Raw genomic sequence first — 16,385 nt, forward strand, 5'->3', positions numbered from 1 at the left:
CATTGCAGGCAGATTCTCTACTGTCTGAGCCACCAGGGAAGCCCCCATCATAGTTTTGGGTGACCATAAATACCTGATTCATTTGAAGAAGGTCAAGACCTTTCTGTGTTTCTCAGCCCGACATAAGTAGTTGCTTGGGGAAGAGAATTTTCATCTGATCTCCAGAGCGGCAGATTGGGTAGTTGTATGTTTGCAATCTGTAATTTCATGTACTTGCTATATTACAAACAGCTTTATGTACTTTGGGTTCCTTTCTTCTCAAACATCGCTATGCGAGCAACACGGTCTTCGCCTCTCCAAATGAACACCCACTGAAAATGTGCTGCACCTTAGCGCACTTGCTGTGAGACTGAATGTCAAGTCCCAGATTCCAGAAGCCGCCTTGGAGAACCTTTCCTGTGGGGCTCTGGGCGCTGTGTCAGCTGCACGCTTCAATTGATTCAGAGCTGTAATTCACTCAGAGGCGTTTGTGTTCTTTATAAATAGATTAGCATCATCATTCAGATAATTAGGGTAGATTTACATTTTTTAAAGAAGTCTTAAACCAATTTCTGGAGTTATTAGAACTGGCATCCTGATTTGTTCTACTAATTACAGCTCAGCTCTTGGTCTCCTGGCTACCACCTCTCCATACAGCTATTAAGTCTTATTTTTTTAGTGGCACTGGGTCCAAGGGCTGTGATCAATTAATCTTGCAAACGGTCTTCAGTTTGTGGCTCTTGGTCTGTTTCTGTGAGACCTGGACACTGCTTTGTAACTTAACCAAATCTTAGTTTGCCTGTTCTGCAAAGTAATTGTGAGAAAAATTCTTGTTTACCACACTGTGAGAATGTCATCAATTGAAGCAGCAGTCTTACTAAAGAAAGGGCTTCCCTGGTGGTTCAGACGCTAAAGAATCTGCCTGCATGCTGGAGACCTCAGTTTGATCCCTGTGTCAGAAGATCCTCTGGAGTAGGAAATGGTTACCCACTCCAGTATTCTTGCCTGGAGAATTCCATGGACAGAGGAGCCTGGCAAGTTACAGTCCTGGGGTGGCAAAGACTGGGACATGACAGAGCAATTAACACTTTATTTCACCTTCTTATGTAGGAAGTTTGATCCCCATGATGGTGCATCAGTGTTATTACTGGATTGGCCAAAAAGTTTATTTGAGTTCTTATGGTAAAACCCGAACGAACTTTTCAGCCAACCCAATACTAAATCCCAAGCCATCCAAATGGCTGTTTCCTTCTCCTGGGCTTGATAAACTTTGGAGAGAATAATCTTGCTGTCCACCTAAAACTTCTGTGTTTCTATTATTTTCTTCAAAGCCACTGAAGCTAATCTCTCCTGTGCGTGCTTGTGTCTGACTCTTTGAAACTCCGTGGGCTATAGCCCGCCAGGCTCCCCTTGTCCTTGGAATTTTTCAGGTAAAAATACTGGAGCGATTTGCCATTTCCTCCTCCAGGGGATCTTCCCAACTCAGGGCTCAAACCTGCATCTCTTGCATTGGTCAGGCAGATTCTTTACCACTAGCGCCACTTGGGAAGTCCCTCTAAAATGAGATGATGAAATAAAAGGCACTAAATTATCCTTCCATAATTTATCTCCAGACCTTCTAATCTCCTCTGTCTCAATGTCTATTTGTGTGTGCTTTTCTTTTGATGGGCAGGCTTTTAAACTCTGACCAGCTGACAATGGGAGTGGAAGGGTTAGTAACTTTTAGCTTTATTCAGCCTGTGATTTTAAAGGAGAATGTTTAATTCCATACGTGCCAGTCTCTGTTTCTTTGTTCTTTCTTTTTTTTTTTTTTGCTAGCTACATCTGTGACGTGTATCTGGGTGTTTGTGTGTCATTGCAAACTTCTCTTTTCCATGAGGGGTTTCAGTGGGACTGGACCAGTTAAGCAAGCCTGTTGGGTGTCTGTTCCTATTTGTTGCTCTATGTTTTATAGAAGGTTCTGGGCAGGGAGTTTTTACTGTCTCATTTATTGGATACTTTTTTCTTTCCTTCTCTCCTTGTCATTTGACCCCAGAGAATGTTCTTTTCCCTTGGGGTTGAAACATTTTTCAATTTAGCCTTTGTCCAGATCTTTTTTTTTTTTTTCCTACTTTTAAGTGGGGAGCATGGAAGGAGGAGGTGTCAGGGCAATGGGGCTAGGGGAGGAGATTCGAGCACAATTTAAGCTCCATTGACCAGGACGACTTCTCATCATGCTCAGTAATTAACTGAAGGGTCCCCACTGTACTCTTTGAAAGAAGGTTATCATTGTTCTTGTTTGCACAGATGAACAGAATGATAGAGTAATCAGGTACGGGCCACAAAGAGAGGCATTGTGTGAGCAAAGATCATTGAGAAACTCTTGAGCTCTTGTCCAACAGTTCTTTTGCCAGCTTTTTTTTCCCCCTTCCATCTAAATCTCTTTGCTCATTTTGAGTCATTATTGTCTTGAGAGTAGCAGTAACTTTCGCAGCTTATGAGGTTCCCAGCAGTTAGAGTGGTTACTATCAGAACCTTAAATGAAACAGTCCATTTGTTAAACAGAACTAAACCAACTGGTCAGCTGGGAACTGAGCACATTTATGGTTGTTTGAGTTTCTCTTCTGGACTCTGTCCAAAATTAGAAACCAGAGTTGCCGTTTAATTGTTATAACTGTGTTATGTAGAATCTCTGCTTGTGCTTTTTCTTGTTTGTTTGTTGTTTATTTATTCATTCAGTCAACAAATAAATGTGAGTGCCTGGCATATGTCCGTACTGTCCTCTGATTAGGGTTATAGCAGTGAATGAATCTAGAGTTCTTGTCCCATTGGAGCTTATATTCTTGTGGGAAAGATGGATAATAAGTAAGCAATCAGATAAACACAAGGGCTTCCCAGGTGTCTCGGCGGTAAAGGATCTGCCTGCAATGCAGGAGACCCGAGAGTCATGGGTTCCATCCCTGGGTCAGGAAGATCCTCTGGAGAAGGAAATGGCACTCCACCCTAGTTATTTTTGCCTGGGTTAATTCCATGGACAGAGGAGCCTGGTGGGCTACAGTTTATGGGGTCACAAGCTTGGACATGCCTTAGCGACTAAACAGCAACACCAGATAAACACAAAAGTTCAGATATTGATGGGTGCTGTGATACACACAGACACCAGACACACACACACACACACACACACAGACTTGACCATTCATTTCCGCAGGTTCTGCATCTGGGGATTCAACCAACCATGGATTGGTATTCAAAAAAAATAAATTCCAGAAAGTTCCAAAAAGCAAAAAACAAATTTGCTCAACGATTTCCATAGCATTTACATTGTACTTACACCTATTTACATAGAATATACATTATATTAGGTATTATAAATAAGCTAGTGGTGTTTAAAATACATAGGAGATGGTATGTAGGTTATATATAAATACTATGCCATTTTATATAAAGTCTTGAGCATGGGAGGATTTTGATTCCTTGGGGGTCCTAAAGAACCAGTTTCCCATGGATATTGATGGACAATTGTGTGTTTGTGCATGCATGTGTATCTGCCTGTATATGTCCGTAAATATATCTTTATAAATTTGAGACCACATGAACATTTTTTCTCTAGAATTTTTACCTTTAATACCATTTATTCAGTGGTTCTTAGCTTCATTTTGTGACCATAAACGTAACTGATTTTGACATCGTTATGTGAGTATCTTTGTATGTTAGCACATTATCATTTATTCCTTTTACAACCGTTGTTTACCTTTAGCTTAGAAAGCGATGAAATGGAGAAGAAAAAATGTTTACATATTTAACATAAAAATGTGTCCTTTATTGTTGTGTGACATTTGCTCCCCTAACACCTTGAGTACATCTGTGGTAAGAGCTCTCCCTGGGGGAGTTCTCCCACTGTTGTGTTGAGTGCCACATATTTACCTGCCCCCGTCTAGGTCTGCTTATGTCTGAAGCTGAGAAAATGCAAGACCTTTCAAGCTCCCTCCTCTTCTTTTTGTTTGGGAGCAAAACTTTCCCCCTAATACCCTTGCAGAGAAGCTGTTTTGATTCTTGTTTCTGATGGACGTGGGGGTCTTTGCCAGTCTACTCACTGGGGTTCCAGGGTGTTTACCCTGTCAGTGCTGAAAACCTCAGGAAGGTGTGCCTTGTAGCCAGTGTACTCGCTGCTGAGGCCCCTGGGTGTTACCCAACAGTGTTCATCCACGAGAAGGCGGCCAGTTGGCAGCCATCACATGGGGAGTTGCCCGTGTGGGAATCTATGACAAGTAGGTTCTGAGATATTTACCTCCGGCAACAAAGAGTGGGTGGGGAAGTTTCATTTCAAGCCCAACTCGCTGTACCTCCTTGCACTCCCTCGTTTGAAAGGAGAGCCCGTGGGTGGCCTGTTGAGACCTCCTGGCAGAAGTTCCCGTAGGTTCCTGGGACTCTGCTTACCACCTGTGGGATAAAGTTCCAGCCCGAAGGATTGCCTGCAAAGACTCTATGGATTTGAAAATCCATCAAGTCTCAGAGCTCCTGCACCTGTTGCTTGATGCAGGTGATCACAGCGGCGGATGTAGGTTTGGTGTGGTCCCTTCCTGAACATTTAAGTATTTGTCTGGGTTCCTGGCTGGTAGCTCAAGTGAAGGAATCCACCTGTAATGCAGGATATGCAGGTTCAATTCCCAGGTCAGGAACATCCCCTTGGAGGAGAAAATGTCAAGTCTCTCCAGTATTCTTGCTTGGAAAAATCCCATAAACAGAGGAGCCTGTTGGGCTACAGTGGGCTACAGTCCGTAGGGGTTGCAAAGAGTCGAACACAACTGAATTACTGAGCATGTACACTGGCACCTTGCAAATATCTCAATGGAGGTTAGCTTCCTTAAAAAAAAAAAATATATATATGTTTTTCTCTCCAAAGTTAAAATTTGTTTTAATAAAAAGATGAGTATCATATTTTAAGTGTCAGTCAGTCAGTTCAGTTCAGTCGCTCAGTCGTGTCTGACTCTTTGCGACCCCATGAATCGCAGCACGCTGGGCCTCCCTGTCCATCACCAACTCCCGGAGTTCACTCAGACTCACGTCCGTCGAGTCCGTGATGCCATCCAGCAACCTCATCCTCTGTCATCCCCTTCTTCTCCTGCCCCCAATCCCTCCCAGCATCACAGTCTTTTCCAATGAGTCAACCCTTCACATGAGGTGGCCAAAGTACTGGAGTTTCAGCTTTAGCATCATTCCTTCCAAAGAAATCCCAGGGCTGATCTCCTTCAGAATGGACGGGTTGGATCTCCCTGCAGTCCAAGGGACTCTCAAGAGTCTTCTCCAACACCACAGTTCAAAAGCATCAATTTTAAGTGTAGATGACAGAATTGCCAAATGTATTTAGTACATTTCCATTTTTGTAAAAATATTATATACATGTTTGCTTCTCATCTCACACGCTAGTAAAGTAATGCTCAAAAGTCTCCAAGCCAGGCTTCAGCAATATTTGAACTGTGAACTTCCTGATGTTCAAGCTGGTTTTAGAAAAGGCAGAGGAACCAGAGATCAAATTGCTAATATCCGCTGGATCATGGAAAAAGAAAGAGAGTTCCAGAAAAACATCTATCTCTGCTTTATTGACTATGCCAAAGCCTTTGGCTGTGTGGATCACAATAAACTGTGGAAAATTCTGAAAGAGATGGGAATACCAGACCACCTGACCTGCCTCTTGAGAAATCTGTATGCAGGTCAGGAAGCAACAATTAGAACTGGACATGGAAAAACAGACTGGTTCCAAATAGGAAAAGGAGTACATCAAGGCTGTATATTGTCACCCTGCTTATTTAACTTATATGCAGAGTACATCATGATAAATGCTGGACTGGAAGAAAGAAGCTGGAATCAAGACTGCCAGGAGAAATATCAATAACCTCAGATATGCAGATGACACCACCCTTATGGCAAAAAGTGAAGAGGAACTCAAAAGCCTCTTGATGAAAGTGAAAGTGGAGAGTGAAAAAGTTGGCTTAAAGCTTAACATTCAGAAAACGACGATCATGGCATCTGGTTCCCATGGCATCACTTCATGGGAAATAGATGGGGAAACAGTGGAAACAGTGTCAGACTTTATTTTTGGGGGCTCCAAAATCACTGCAGATGGTGACTGCAGCCATGAAATTAAGAGACACTTACTCCTTGGAAGGAAAGTTATGACCAACCTAGATAGCATATTCAAAAGCAGAGACATTACTTTGCCAACAAAGGTCTGTCTAGTCAAGGCTATGGTTTTTCCATCATGTATGGATGTGAGAGTTGGACTGTGAAGAAGACTGAGTGCCGAAGAATTGATGCTTTTGAACTGTGGTGTTGGAGAAGACTCTTGAGAGTCCCTTGGACTGCAAGGAGATCCAACCAGTCCATTCTGAAGGAGATTTCTTTGAAGGGAATGATGCTGAAGCTGAAGCTCCAGTACTTTGGCACCTGATGCGAAGAGTTGACTCATTGGAAAAGACTCTGATGCTGGGAGGGATTGGGGGCAGGAGGAGAAGGGGATGACAGAGGATGAGATAGCTGGATGGCATCACGGACTCGATGGACGTGAGTCTGAGTGAACTCCGGGAGTTGGTGATGGACAGGGAGGCCCAGCGTGCTGCGATTCATGGGGTCGCAAAGAGTTGGACACGACTGAGTGACTGATCTGATCTGATCTGAAAGTCAGGAAGGATGTAACCAAGTATTAACAGTGGTAGGTTTCGTGTTTTGGGAAACATTTTTTGTTCTCTTTTGCTGTGCAAAATATATCCTATAAAAATAAGGAGGAAAATGTCTTCTAGCCTTTTCTATGCATGTTTGAAATTAAATATTTTACAAAATCACGATTGAGGAAATACAACTCTTATTCCTCTTTCACCTAAACATGGGACATGCAAGGCTATAACGTGGTTTCACCGTCTTTCATGGACCTGGATCCCTTCCGTCTTATTCTGTAATCCTTGAAAATGCTTCCATCCAAATGCCCTGAACTAGCTAACATGACATTTCAGAAAAGAGGGGAGTGAAGGATAATGGACATCCCCCTCCTTCTGAGGATCCTTCCTGGAAATTATAAATAACCTTTCTACTTCCCTTTGACCAGAACTTCATCACTATCCCACACCCTGCTACAAGGAAAATGAGTCCACTTGGGGCAGCCAGATGCTCAACTTTTTTTGAGATTTCTCTGACTAAGGCCAAGAAGTGATTAATATTGGGGGACAACCATCACTTGCTTAATGAGGAAAGTAATTTTATGTAATTCTGTGAAAAAAAAATAGAAGAGATGGGTAAATTTAGATTCAGTATGAAATCACAGGCACCCAAATGTGCTGTTTTCACTGTTTTTGCTGACACTCCATCACTGGTTTTTGTTAGGGTGTAGGAACAACTCTGTATCATTTAGAGAGAATCTCAAGAAAGTATTGTTAGTTTAACTTGTTGCTAGAGTTTGGGACTGTGACCAGAAGGACATCTGATTTCTTGGAAACCTAGTTTATATTCTGTTACTTTTATTATGTATTTTTACTGAGCTGACTCATTGGAAAAGACCCTGGTGCTGGGAAAGATGGAGGATGGGAGGAGAAGTGGGTGACAGAGGATGAGATGGTTGGATATCACTGACTCAATGGATGAAAGTCTGAGCAAACTCTGGAAGATAGTGAAGGACAGGGAAACCTGGTGTGCTGCAGTCCATGGGGTTGCAAAGAGTCAGACATGCCTGAGTAACTGAGCAACAACAGCAACTGATTATTTCAGACAGCGATTGAGTTTGCCAAGCTTTCGTTTATAGTTTGAATCTAGAAAGGACTCTCAAAGTACCCATATGTGTGAGTCATTGATGAAATGCTTTGGGTGGTGGGCTCAGTGTTGGCAGACGTGAGACTTTTGGAGGGTGGGACTTAGTGGGGACTTTGGGGAACTGTCAGTGGTCCTGACTACCTCTTGTTGATGGTCCCTCTTGCCGTCCTCAGGTGGCTGCCCGCACTGGTGAAACTGGAGTCAGAAGACGTACTCAGGCCATGTCCCGATCCGCAAGCAAGAGAAGGAGCAGGTTTTCTTCTCTTTGGGGTCTGGACACTACCTCTAAAAAGAAGCAGGGACGCCCAAGCATCAATCAGGTGGGTTCCAGGGTGGATGAGAAAGCAAGCGTAGGTTACTTCCTCGGACACGTCACTTTGGGGATGTGCGTGCATGTGTGCGTTGTTTCTTAATTGATACACCCAGTGTTACACCACTTCAACTAGCTGAAGCAAAGAAGTTGGTTGTGCTAGATGCTTTAAATAGATAATGTACACCCACAACACTGAACTCTGCTATTAGTCTATCACCAAGCTCCCGTCCCCCACCTGCATCCTTTCCAAACCCTGGTTAATTACAGACGGACTGAAAGTGCACTTCTTCCTGAGTCTTCTGGAAAAAAGCAGGGCTTGATGATGAAGCCAAGTGGGCACCTGAGCAGTCTTTTTATGCTTCCTCTGGCGTTGGATCAAAGGCCGCCTCCAGGGCAATCTGATTATTTCTTTGCCCTTGACTGTTTGGGGTTGATGTTAAAATATCAATATGAGGAACCAGGCGTCTGAGAGCGCGTACTCACCGCCATGACGTCCATCTCCCAAGGTGGCAGGGCTTGAAGGGGACCTGTCTCAGTGCATCATGAGTAGTACCCGCTAGGGTGCTCCATCACTGGGTCTCTAATACCCAAATGCTCTGGCCTCATCACTTTGACTTTTACTAGCAAAGGCCACTTTCCTACCAGAGTTACTTCTGGGGAACTCTCTTTCCATTGTCACTTCCTTTGGCTTTGGAAAACAAGTGGCCCCAGAGCTGCTTTGATGATAGGCATGGAAAGAACTTAGGAGAGGGGGAGAATGTCCAGTCCATGAGCTGCAGAGGCACTGTGCATTTTGAAGTCATGATTAGTATTGCCAATTTGACCTGTTCACTCTGAGCCCTTATGCAAAGTGAGACAGGTCCATTGACTGACTCAGTAAAAAAAGATCTCGTTTATTTGGCTAGTTCAGACATTAGTTTACTTAGGAATGACATTTAAAAGAGAAATTAGGCCTGAATGCTGAGGTACTAAGTCCTTAGCTGCCCACCACGCTCATGATTTCTACCTGGGATGTAGAAACGATGAGCAGGTGGGGAGAGCCTGAGCAGTCATGCTGTTTGTTTTCTGGTCTTTGGGGAGAGAAGCCCGTCAAGTTGGCTGCCTGGGGTCTTGCTTCTGTGTAAATTCAAAGAATAAACTGGAGGAAAGTCAATATTTCAGCAGAAACAATCACACACAAGACTTGATGACTCTTGATTAAACATGCAAAAAGGTGACCTCAGCAGTCAGCATTTCTCGCCTCATTCTGTGTGCCTCCGTTGGCCTTACAGGTGACTCAGACCATCACTATAAGTACATGCCAGGATTTGTAGTTGGCAACTTGAATTGCATTTCTCTTCTGTTAAAAGCCTTATTTCAGGGACTTCCTTGGTGATCCAGTGGTCAAGACTTGGTGCTTCCACTGCAGAGGGCATGGGTTCCATCCTTGATTTGGGAACAAAGATCCCACATGCCATACGAGCAGCCAATAAATAAATCAAATAATAAAATAAAATAAAAAATATCTTAAAAAAGGAGCTTTAGTTCATTCATATGCTTCTACTTTATGGGTGCCCACTTATGTTATAGTCCATTGCTGCTGAAATATATGCCTGAATTTAAACAAATCCAAAAGAAGTTTTAGCTATTTCTTTTAATCAAAGGATCATGTGATTTTATATAACCAATTCTTTTTTTTTTTAATTTTTTTTTTCTATAACCAATTCTTGTTATTCTCTCTTAGTTTTAAAAAACCTCTTAGCCATAAGCATACCAATAGGAATTTACCTGTTACTTTATTACTTTGAAACAGATAAAAATTGTATGTTTCTATATATCTCACTTGCTTTGGAGCAAAACCTTTTTCTTAATTCCATACTTTATACCAACAGTACACCATCAGTTGAGAGCCAGGATGTAAAATTTCTCATGTTCACGTGTTTGGGTTTTGACTGCCTAGTGGCATGGGTACCCTGATGTGGTTTCAGTCATATCTTTTTAAATTGGATTATAACTGCTGTGCGACGGTGTATTAGTATCTGCTGTGCAATGAGGTGAATCAGCTAGATACACGTATAGCTCTATACATACATATATCTCCTTGTGGACCTCCTTCCCATCCATCTCTCATCCCACCCATCTAGGTCATTACAGAGCACTGAACTGAGCTCCCTGCGCTATACACCAGCTTCCCACTAGCTGTTCATTTTCACACATGGTACTGTGTATATGTCAAACCTAATCTCCCAATGCACAGTCATATCTTTAAGTTTGTAGGATTCATTAAATTTCCAAGGGTAGACAAGTTTCTATTTTTTAAATAAGAAACTTTTCCATGGTGTTGTGGTAATATAATTCTAAATGTATGTTCTCAGGTTTTGAGGATTTTTAAGTTTTTTATTTATGTATTTGCTTATTTTTAAATTCTTTGGCCACACCTTGTGGCATTTGGGACCTCAGATCTCAAACCGGGATCAAACCCATGCCCCCTGCGTTGGTAATGTGGAGTCTTAACCACTGGACCATCAGGGAACACCTCTTAGTTCTGAGGATTAAAATGTAAACTAATTATTATTGGTAAATATCTGATTAGGTGTGTGACACTGTAGTTGAAACTCTTCATTGTGAAAGAATCCAGTCCATTGCATTTGTAAGCTAATTCATCTAAATTTAAAGAAAAGAATCTAGCTCTAATAAGCCAATGTTAAAAAATTGTCCGAGAGTTGGGGAGTGATCCCGACAGAGGAGTGGTTTTCATGGTCTGCTAGCCTGTAAATTGTTTTACCTACTTTAGAGTTTGATGTGTGAGTATGTGAAACTCTTGTAATGTTTTCTAACAGCCATGCCCATTTCCATCCCCTTCTCATGCTTCTTTTGCCCAAATTCCTTTTTAAGATGATACTTTTGTATATGCAGGTGTTCGGTGAGGGAACTGAGGCTGTAAAGAAATCTTTAGAGGGAATATTTGACGACACTGTTCCAGATGGCAAGGTAAAAATAAACACATGTTCCTTTTCTAAAAGTACCACAAATACCTCAACATTACACAGTGCAATGGTTTCTTGGGATCCTAAAATTAAGTAGACTCAGTATTAGGAACTGAAATAATCAGTCCTTTAAAATTATGTAACTGGTCGAGAAGAGATGGAAAACTTGATTACAGTAAGACATTCACCTGCTGACATAACATTTTCAGTAATTTTCATTTGAATGTTTATTTCCGTCTAGAATAAGGGAGGAAATTGGGGTTCTGGGTAGCAGAATATTTTATGCCATTGTAAGTTCCTCTCGTAAACAACTTCCTTCCCAAGAGGTGAGTCTGTACTGATCGCCCTCTCTACCCACACATGCTATTTTGCTTCGATTAATTTCAAAGAACTGTTCTAATGGTATGTTCTTTCAAAAATAAAACATGCATTTGCCTCCTAAGACAAGCATCCAGTTATAAATCTCCAGACTTGGTTTAACCTTGTGCTTGGATTTAAAAGGGTCTTTCAAACTGCTCTGATTGAAAACCCATAAAGAATATTGATTTTTTTTTTCCCTAGGCTGCTATTTTCAGCCTCTAAATGAATGGACATCCCTCATTTGAAAGACCCTAATGATGATACCAGCAGGCTCTTTGTTGGGGAAGGGGTGGGAATTCTGATGTTGATAATGTGACCTTGGTATGATCCTTCCATTCACTGACTCAGAATCAATATGACAGAGTTCAGCTTTCAGTTGCCATGCAACCAGGCAGTGGCTTGTCACATGTTCTAGATAGAGCCGAGCCTCTGAAATCAGGGTTCTGGCTACTGGGGGGAGTGGGGAGAAGTGTGGTCACGAAGGGACCTTTTTCTCCCTTTGATACCTAACTACTCCTGGATTATGTCATTGTGGATATCAAGATAGCTGTCCTTGGAAATACTCATCAATAACCACCGTCTCTTTCTGATGAAATCTCATGAAGTTAAGTCACTGTCCTTACATGCAATCCAAGCACAGTTTCTGTGTTCATGTATTCATGTCTGAAGTTAGGTAATTCATCCTGAATACCATAATTAGTACACTTTTAATGTAGGGATGTGTTCCCCAGGTACACAGATCCTGGAAACTGCAAAAATTGTTCCATTGGATTTCTGTCGCTCTTTTCATTTTTCCGAGATACCCCTTTGTTTTTACTCCTTGGCTGGAATGCCTTGTACTCGAAGAGCAGTTTAGATGCAAAATTTGGGCTGATCTAGTGCTAAGAGCATTTCTTTAAGGTGGCATGTGGGGACAGAGTGGGAAGATTCCAATTACAGTTAATGGGATTTGGGCAAGTTTATTGCATTTTGACAGTGCCTTCCCTGGGGTTCAATTTATCTGTGAAAGCCAAACTATTCAAAGGCAGAGCTGAAATTGTCTTCTCCATTGAAGAATTTGGTTTAGTAGCCTTTATAGAAACATGTCCCCTATTCTGGGACCTGATCTTTTTAGGTACGGAAGGTGTTACATTACCACCTCTCAGGCTTCCATTTGGAAACTTGTTTCTTCTTATAATCTGCTGATGGCAGCACATTTTCAGTAATCTATGGGTACATATTTACCAATCTGTGGATATAAACCAATAATCAAGGCTTATTTCTTACCACCTGTTGAGCATCAGCATTATTTTTACCTTACTAAAATCTAAAGAAATTATTTCTTTGCTTACTCCAGAGAGACTAGGTTCCTAATATTTCATCAACCTGTGGGGTGTTTTTTGCTTTAGCTGTTTAGCTGGCTTAGATATAGCCCAGCTGCTGAGTACGTAGGTAGGACATGGCTCCTCCCACTCTTAGAAACTTGGTACTATTCCCTGATTCAGAGGATGGACTGATGGCAACAGCCTGAGAGAAGGCAGAAAGCTCATCTGTGGAGTTCTCTGCACCTCATAAAGGAAATGTAGCTCTCTGTCTCTCCCAGAGCTGTGCCAAAGGTTAAATGTGAGCACAGAAATGATGCTGGTTGTCAATAGCTTGTGTTGGAACACCATCTTTAAGAATTTCCTTGGAGCCTCCTGGTTGCCTTTGAAACTTACAGCTCATCAGGGTACAGTCTTGCCGGAGGACTCTCAGCTCTAAATTTGAAGTGGGTTTGTGGAAGAAATCATAGCAAGAAAGCCGAACTGAATGAATGGTCCATTTCTTTCTTTCTTCCAAACTTTGATATCCACTCAGTCATGCAGTGCCCACCTGTGGATGCCATGGGTCAGGTGTGAGGTCTGCATCTCACCTGAGACATCTCGCCCACCTCCAGAAAGCTCCTTTCTCTATAATTTATTCCTCTCTCTGAGAGTCCCCTCTGTCCTTCACTCCTGCCACCACACTTCTGCCGCCGGGCCCTTTTCTTCAGAATAGATAATCCCCATGTGCTATCAGGGGGTCTGAGATCCTCAGAGACTGACTTGCTGCTCTGCTAACTTTATTTCTTATCCTAGAGGGAGAAAGAAATGGTCTTACCTGCCGTCCACCAGCACAATCCTGACTGTGACATTTGGGTCCACGAGTATTTCACCCCGTCCTGGTTCTGTCTACCGAACAATCAGCCAGCCCTGACGGTCGTCCGGCCGGGGGACACGGCCCGGGATACCCTGGAGCTGATCTGCAAGGTATGAGGCCACTTGGGGTTGTTTGCGTTGGAGGACTCCACGGACACTCAGATGCGGGTGGCAGAGGAGGATTCTTGAAAGAACACCTTTATTTCATAACAGAGCAGTGTTGGATCCTCTTGTGATATACGCATAATGGATGGATGTGATTTCTTCCACACTAGGAGGAGAGGGATTCTCTTAGTAGCTTCTTGCAACATGTGTTCTTGATAGATTTGTGCAAAGCCTATTATGTGCTCATTGCACAAGTTGTAGAGAATTTAGGTAAAGAACAAAGCCGAAAATTAAGGCACCCTTGCTCACAAAATTCAGAAGTCACCTTGGTGAACATTTTGGTGTTTGTCCCTGGTTTCTGTTTGCCATAAGCACACATACGTGTATTCAGTGGCATCATATTATGTGCACGGAGCTTCCCAGGTGTCTCAGATGGTAAACAATCTGCCTGCAACGCGGAGACCCAGGTTCAATCCCTGGGTCAGGAAGATACCCTGGGGGAGAGAATGGCTACCCTCTCCAGTATTCTTGCCTGGAGAATCCCATGGACAGAGGAGCCTGGCGAGATACAGTCCATGAGGTTGCAAAGAGTTGGACACGACTGAGCGATCAACACAACAGTTTATCACTTGCACTATTTGTAACCTGCTCCTTGACAGTTTCTAATACACCGTTATGACCAATGTAGATAGCATATTCAAAAGTAGAGACATTACTTTGCCAACAAAGGTCCGTCTAGTCAAGGCTATGGTTTTTCCAGTGGTCATGTATGGATGTGAGAGTTGGACTGTCAAGAAATCTGAGCACCAAAGAATTGATGCTTTTGAACTGTGGTGTTGGAGAAGACTCTTGAGAGTCCCTTGGACTGCAAGGAGATCCAACCAGTCCATTCTAAAGGAGATCAGCCCTGGGTGTTCATTGGAAGGACTGATGCTAAAGCTGAAACTCCAGTACTTTGGCCACCTCATGCGAAAAGTTGACTCATTGGAAAATACTCTGATGCTGGGAGGGATTGGGGGCAGGAAGAGAAGGGGACCACAGAGGATGAGATGGCTGGATGGCATCACTGACTCGATGGACATGAGTTTGGGTGAACTCTGGGAGTTGGTGATGGACAGGGAGGCCTGGCGTGCTGTGATTCATGGGGTCGCAAAGAGTCGGACACGACTGAGCGACTGAACTGAACTGAATACACCATGGGCATCTTTAGGGTAGGAAAACATTGAAATAGATGTCAGATTTGTGGTCCATGATGAGAAATTCTCCTTTCCGTAAACACACAATTAGCCTCTTTTTCCCTTTAAAGTGGCAAGTGATTGAACTGCCTTCCTCTACTTACACCTTAAGTTATAGAAACTTTGTGATCATTTTCACGGTAAGCCCAGTTTCATTTTTTTGATCCTCCTTGACTGACAGCTAGGTGAACTGGATTGCCTTGAGTGAGAGAAGGAAAAGAGGAAAGAATGGGGCTTTTCTTACATGTCAGGTTTTCCTTTTTCCTAATTAGCAGCATTAATAATCTTATTTGGTAGTCATGTCGAGTCTGAGAAGAAACGGTACGTCCCCATTGTACATATGAGAAGGCGAGGTTCAGAAAGCCCTGGTTCCTTCCCTGAGCTCACATCACGGTCATAGTCACTTGCAACGGAGGTTTTTTGTTTTTGTTTTTTTTCCCTTTCAGTACTTTTATTTGCTTATTTACTTTTTGGCTGTGCTGGGTCTTCGTTGCTCCTTGGGCTTTTCTCTAGTTGCTGCCAGCGGAGGCTACTCTCTAGCTGCCGTGCGCAGGCTTGTCATCGCAGTGGCTTCTCGTTGCGGAGCATGGGCTTTAGGGCACTTGGGCCAGTGATTGCGGCTCCCAGGCTCTAGAGCACAGGCTCAGTTGAGGCGCCTCGGCTTTGTTGCTCCTTGGCAGGTGGCCTCTTCCCAGATCAGGGATCGAACCTATGTCCCCTGCTTTGACAGGTGGGTTCTCTACTACTGAGTCACCAGGCAGGCCTGCAGAGGAGGTTTTTAATCTCTATCTGGCCGCTCCAAACTTGGATGGCTTCCTTTGTGCCAAGTAGATGGCTGCAAGAACTGTCAGTCGTCTGGAAGATGGTCCGTAAGGGGTGGAAGGGCCTAGAATATATTCTTAGGGGAGTGAAATGGTCTTCTCTGAGACCACTAAAGGGAAAGTGGAAACCTTGTCATAATTTTATCCTAGAAGAAGCTGGATGAATCAATCCGATGATGTTTTGAACCTTCTCATTCAGCATGCGCGTACTAAGCTGCTTCAGTTGTGTCCAACTCTGTGGAGTGTAGAGTCCTGTGGGCTGTAGCCCGCCAGGCTCCTCTGTCCATGGAATTCTCCAGGCAAGAATACTGGAGTGGGTTGCCATTTCCTACTCCAGGGATCTTCTCGACCCAGGGATTAAACCCAACTCTCTTATGTCTCCTGCACTGGCAGGCAGATTCTTCACCACTAGCATCGCCTGGGAAGCCCTCAGTGAAAACAAGTGGTTTATAAATATGGAATAACTTTCACTATCTCAACTAGTAACTCAGTTCTTCTGCCATCAGCAATTCTTGTACTTAACAAAAAGTACGAATGACTAGGACTTGGTAAGGGAAAAATCTGGCTTCATGTGAAGGAGAAATAGAACACTGTGGCTCAAATAAGCGTATCAGATCATCTCTCTGGAGGAAAAGTAGAAGGACCATTTGTTTCAGGGCAGAGCTGAAAAT

General features: G+C 43.1%; 1 protein-coding gene across 8 annotated transcripts in view; it reads left to right on the top strand.

Moving 5' to 3' along the window:
• TIAM1 (TIAM Rac1 associated GEF 1) overlaps positions 1 to 16,385 on the top strand; it is a 464,589-nt gene that overhangs the window by 346,925 nt on the left and 101,279 nt on the right. For all 8 annotated transcript variants that reach the window (XM_070367203.1, XM_070367213.1, XM_070367198.1 and 5 more), the window contains 3 exons: positions 7,932 to 8,078; positions 10,967 to 11,041; positions 13,494 to 13,664. In XM_070367203.1, coding sequence (XP_070223304.1) covers positions 7,932 to 8,078; positions 10,967 to 11,041; positions 13,494 to 13,664 — 393 coding nt within the window. The remainder of the gene's footprint in view (positions 1 to 7,931; positions 8,079 to 10,966; positions 11,042 to 13,493; positions 13,665 to 16,385) is intronic.

The sequence above is a fragment of the Bos mutus genome, chromosome 1 (assembly GCF_027580195.1).
Source record: "Bos mutus isolate GX-2022 chromosome 1, NWIPB_WYAK_1.1, whole genome shotgun sequence".
Taxonomy (NCBI): Eukaryota; Metazoa; Chordata; class Mammalia; order Artiodactyla; family Bovidae; genus Bos; species Bos mutus.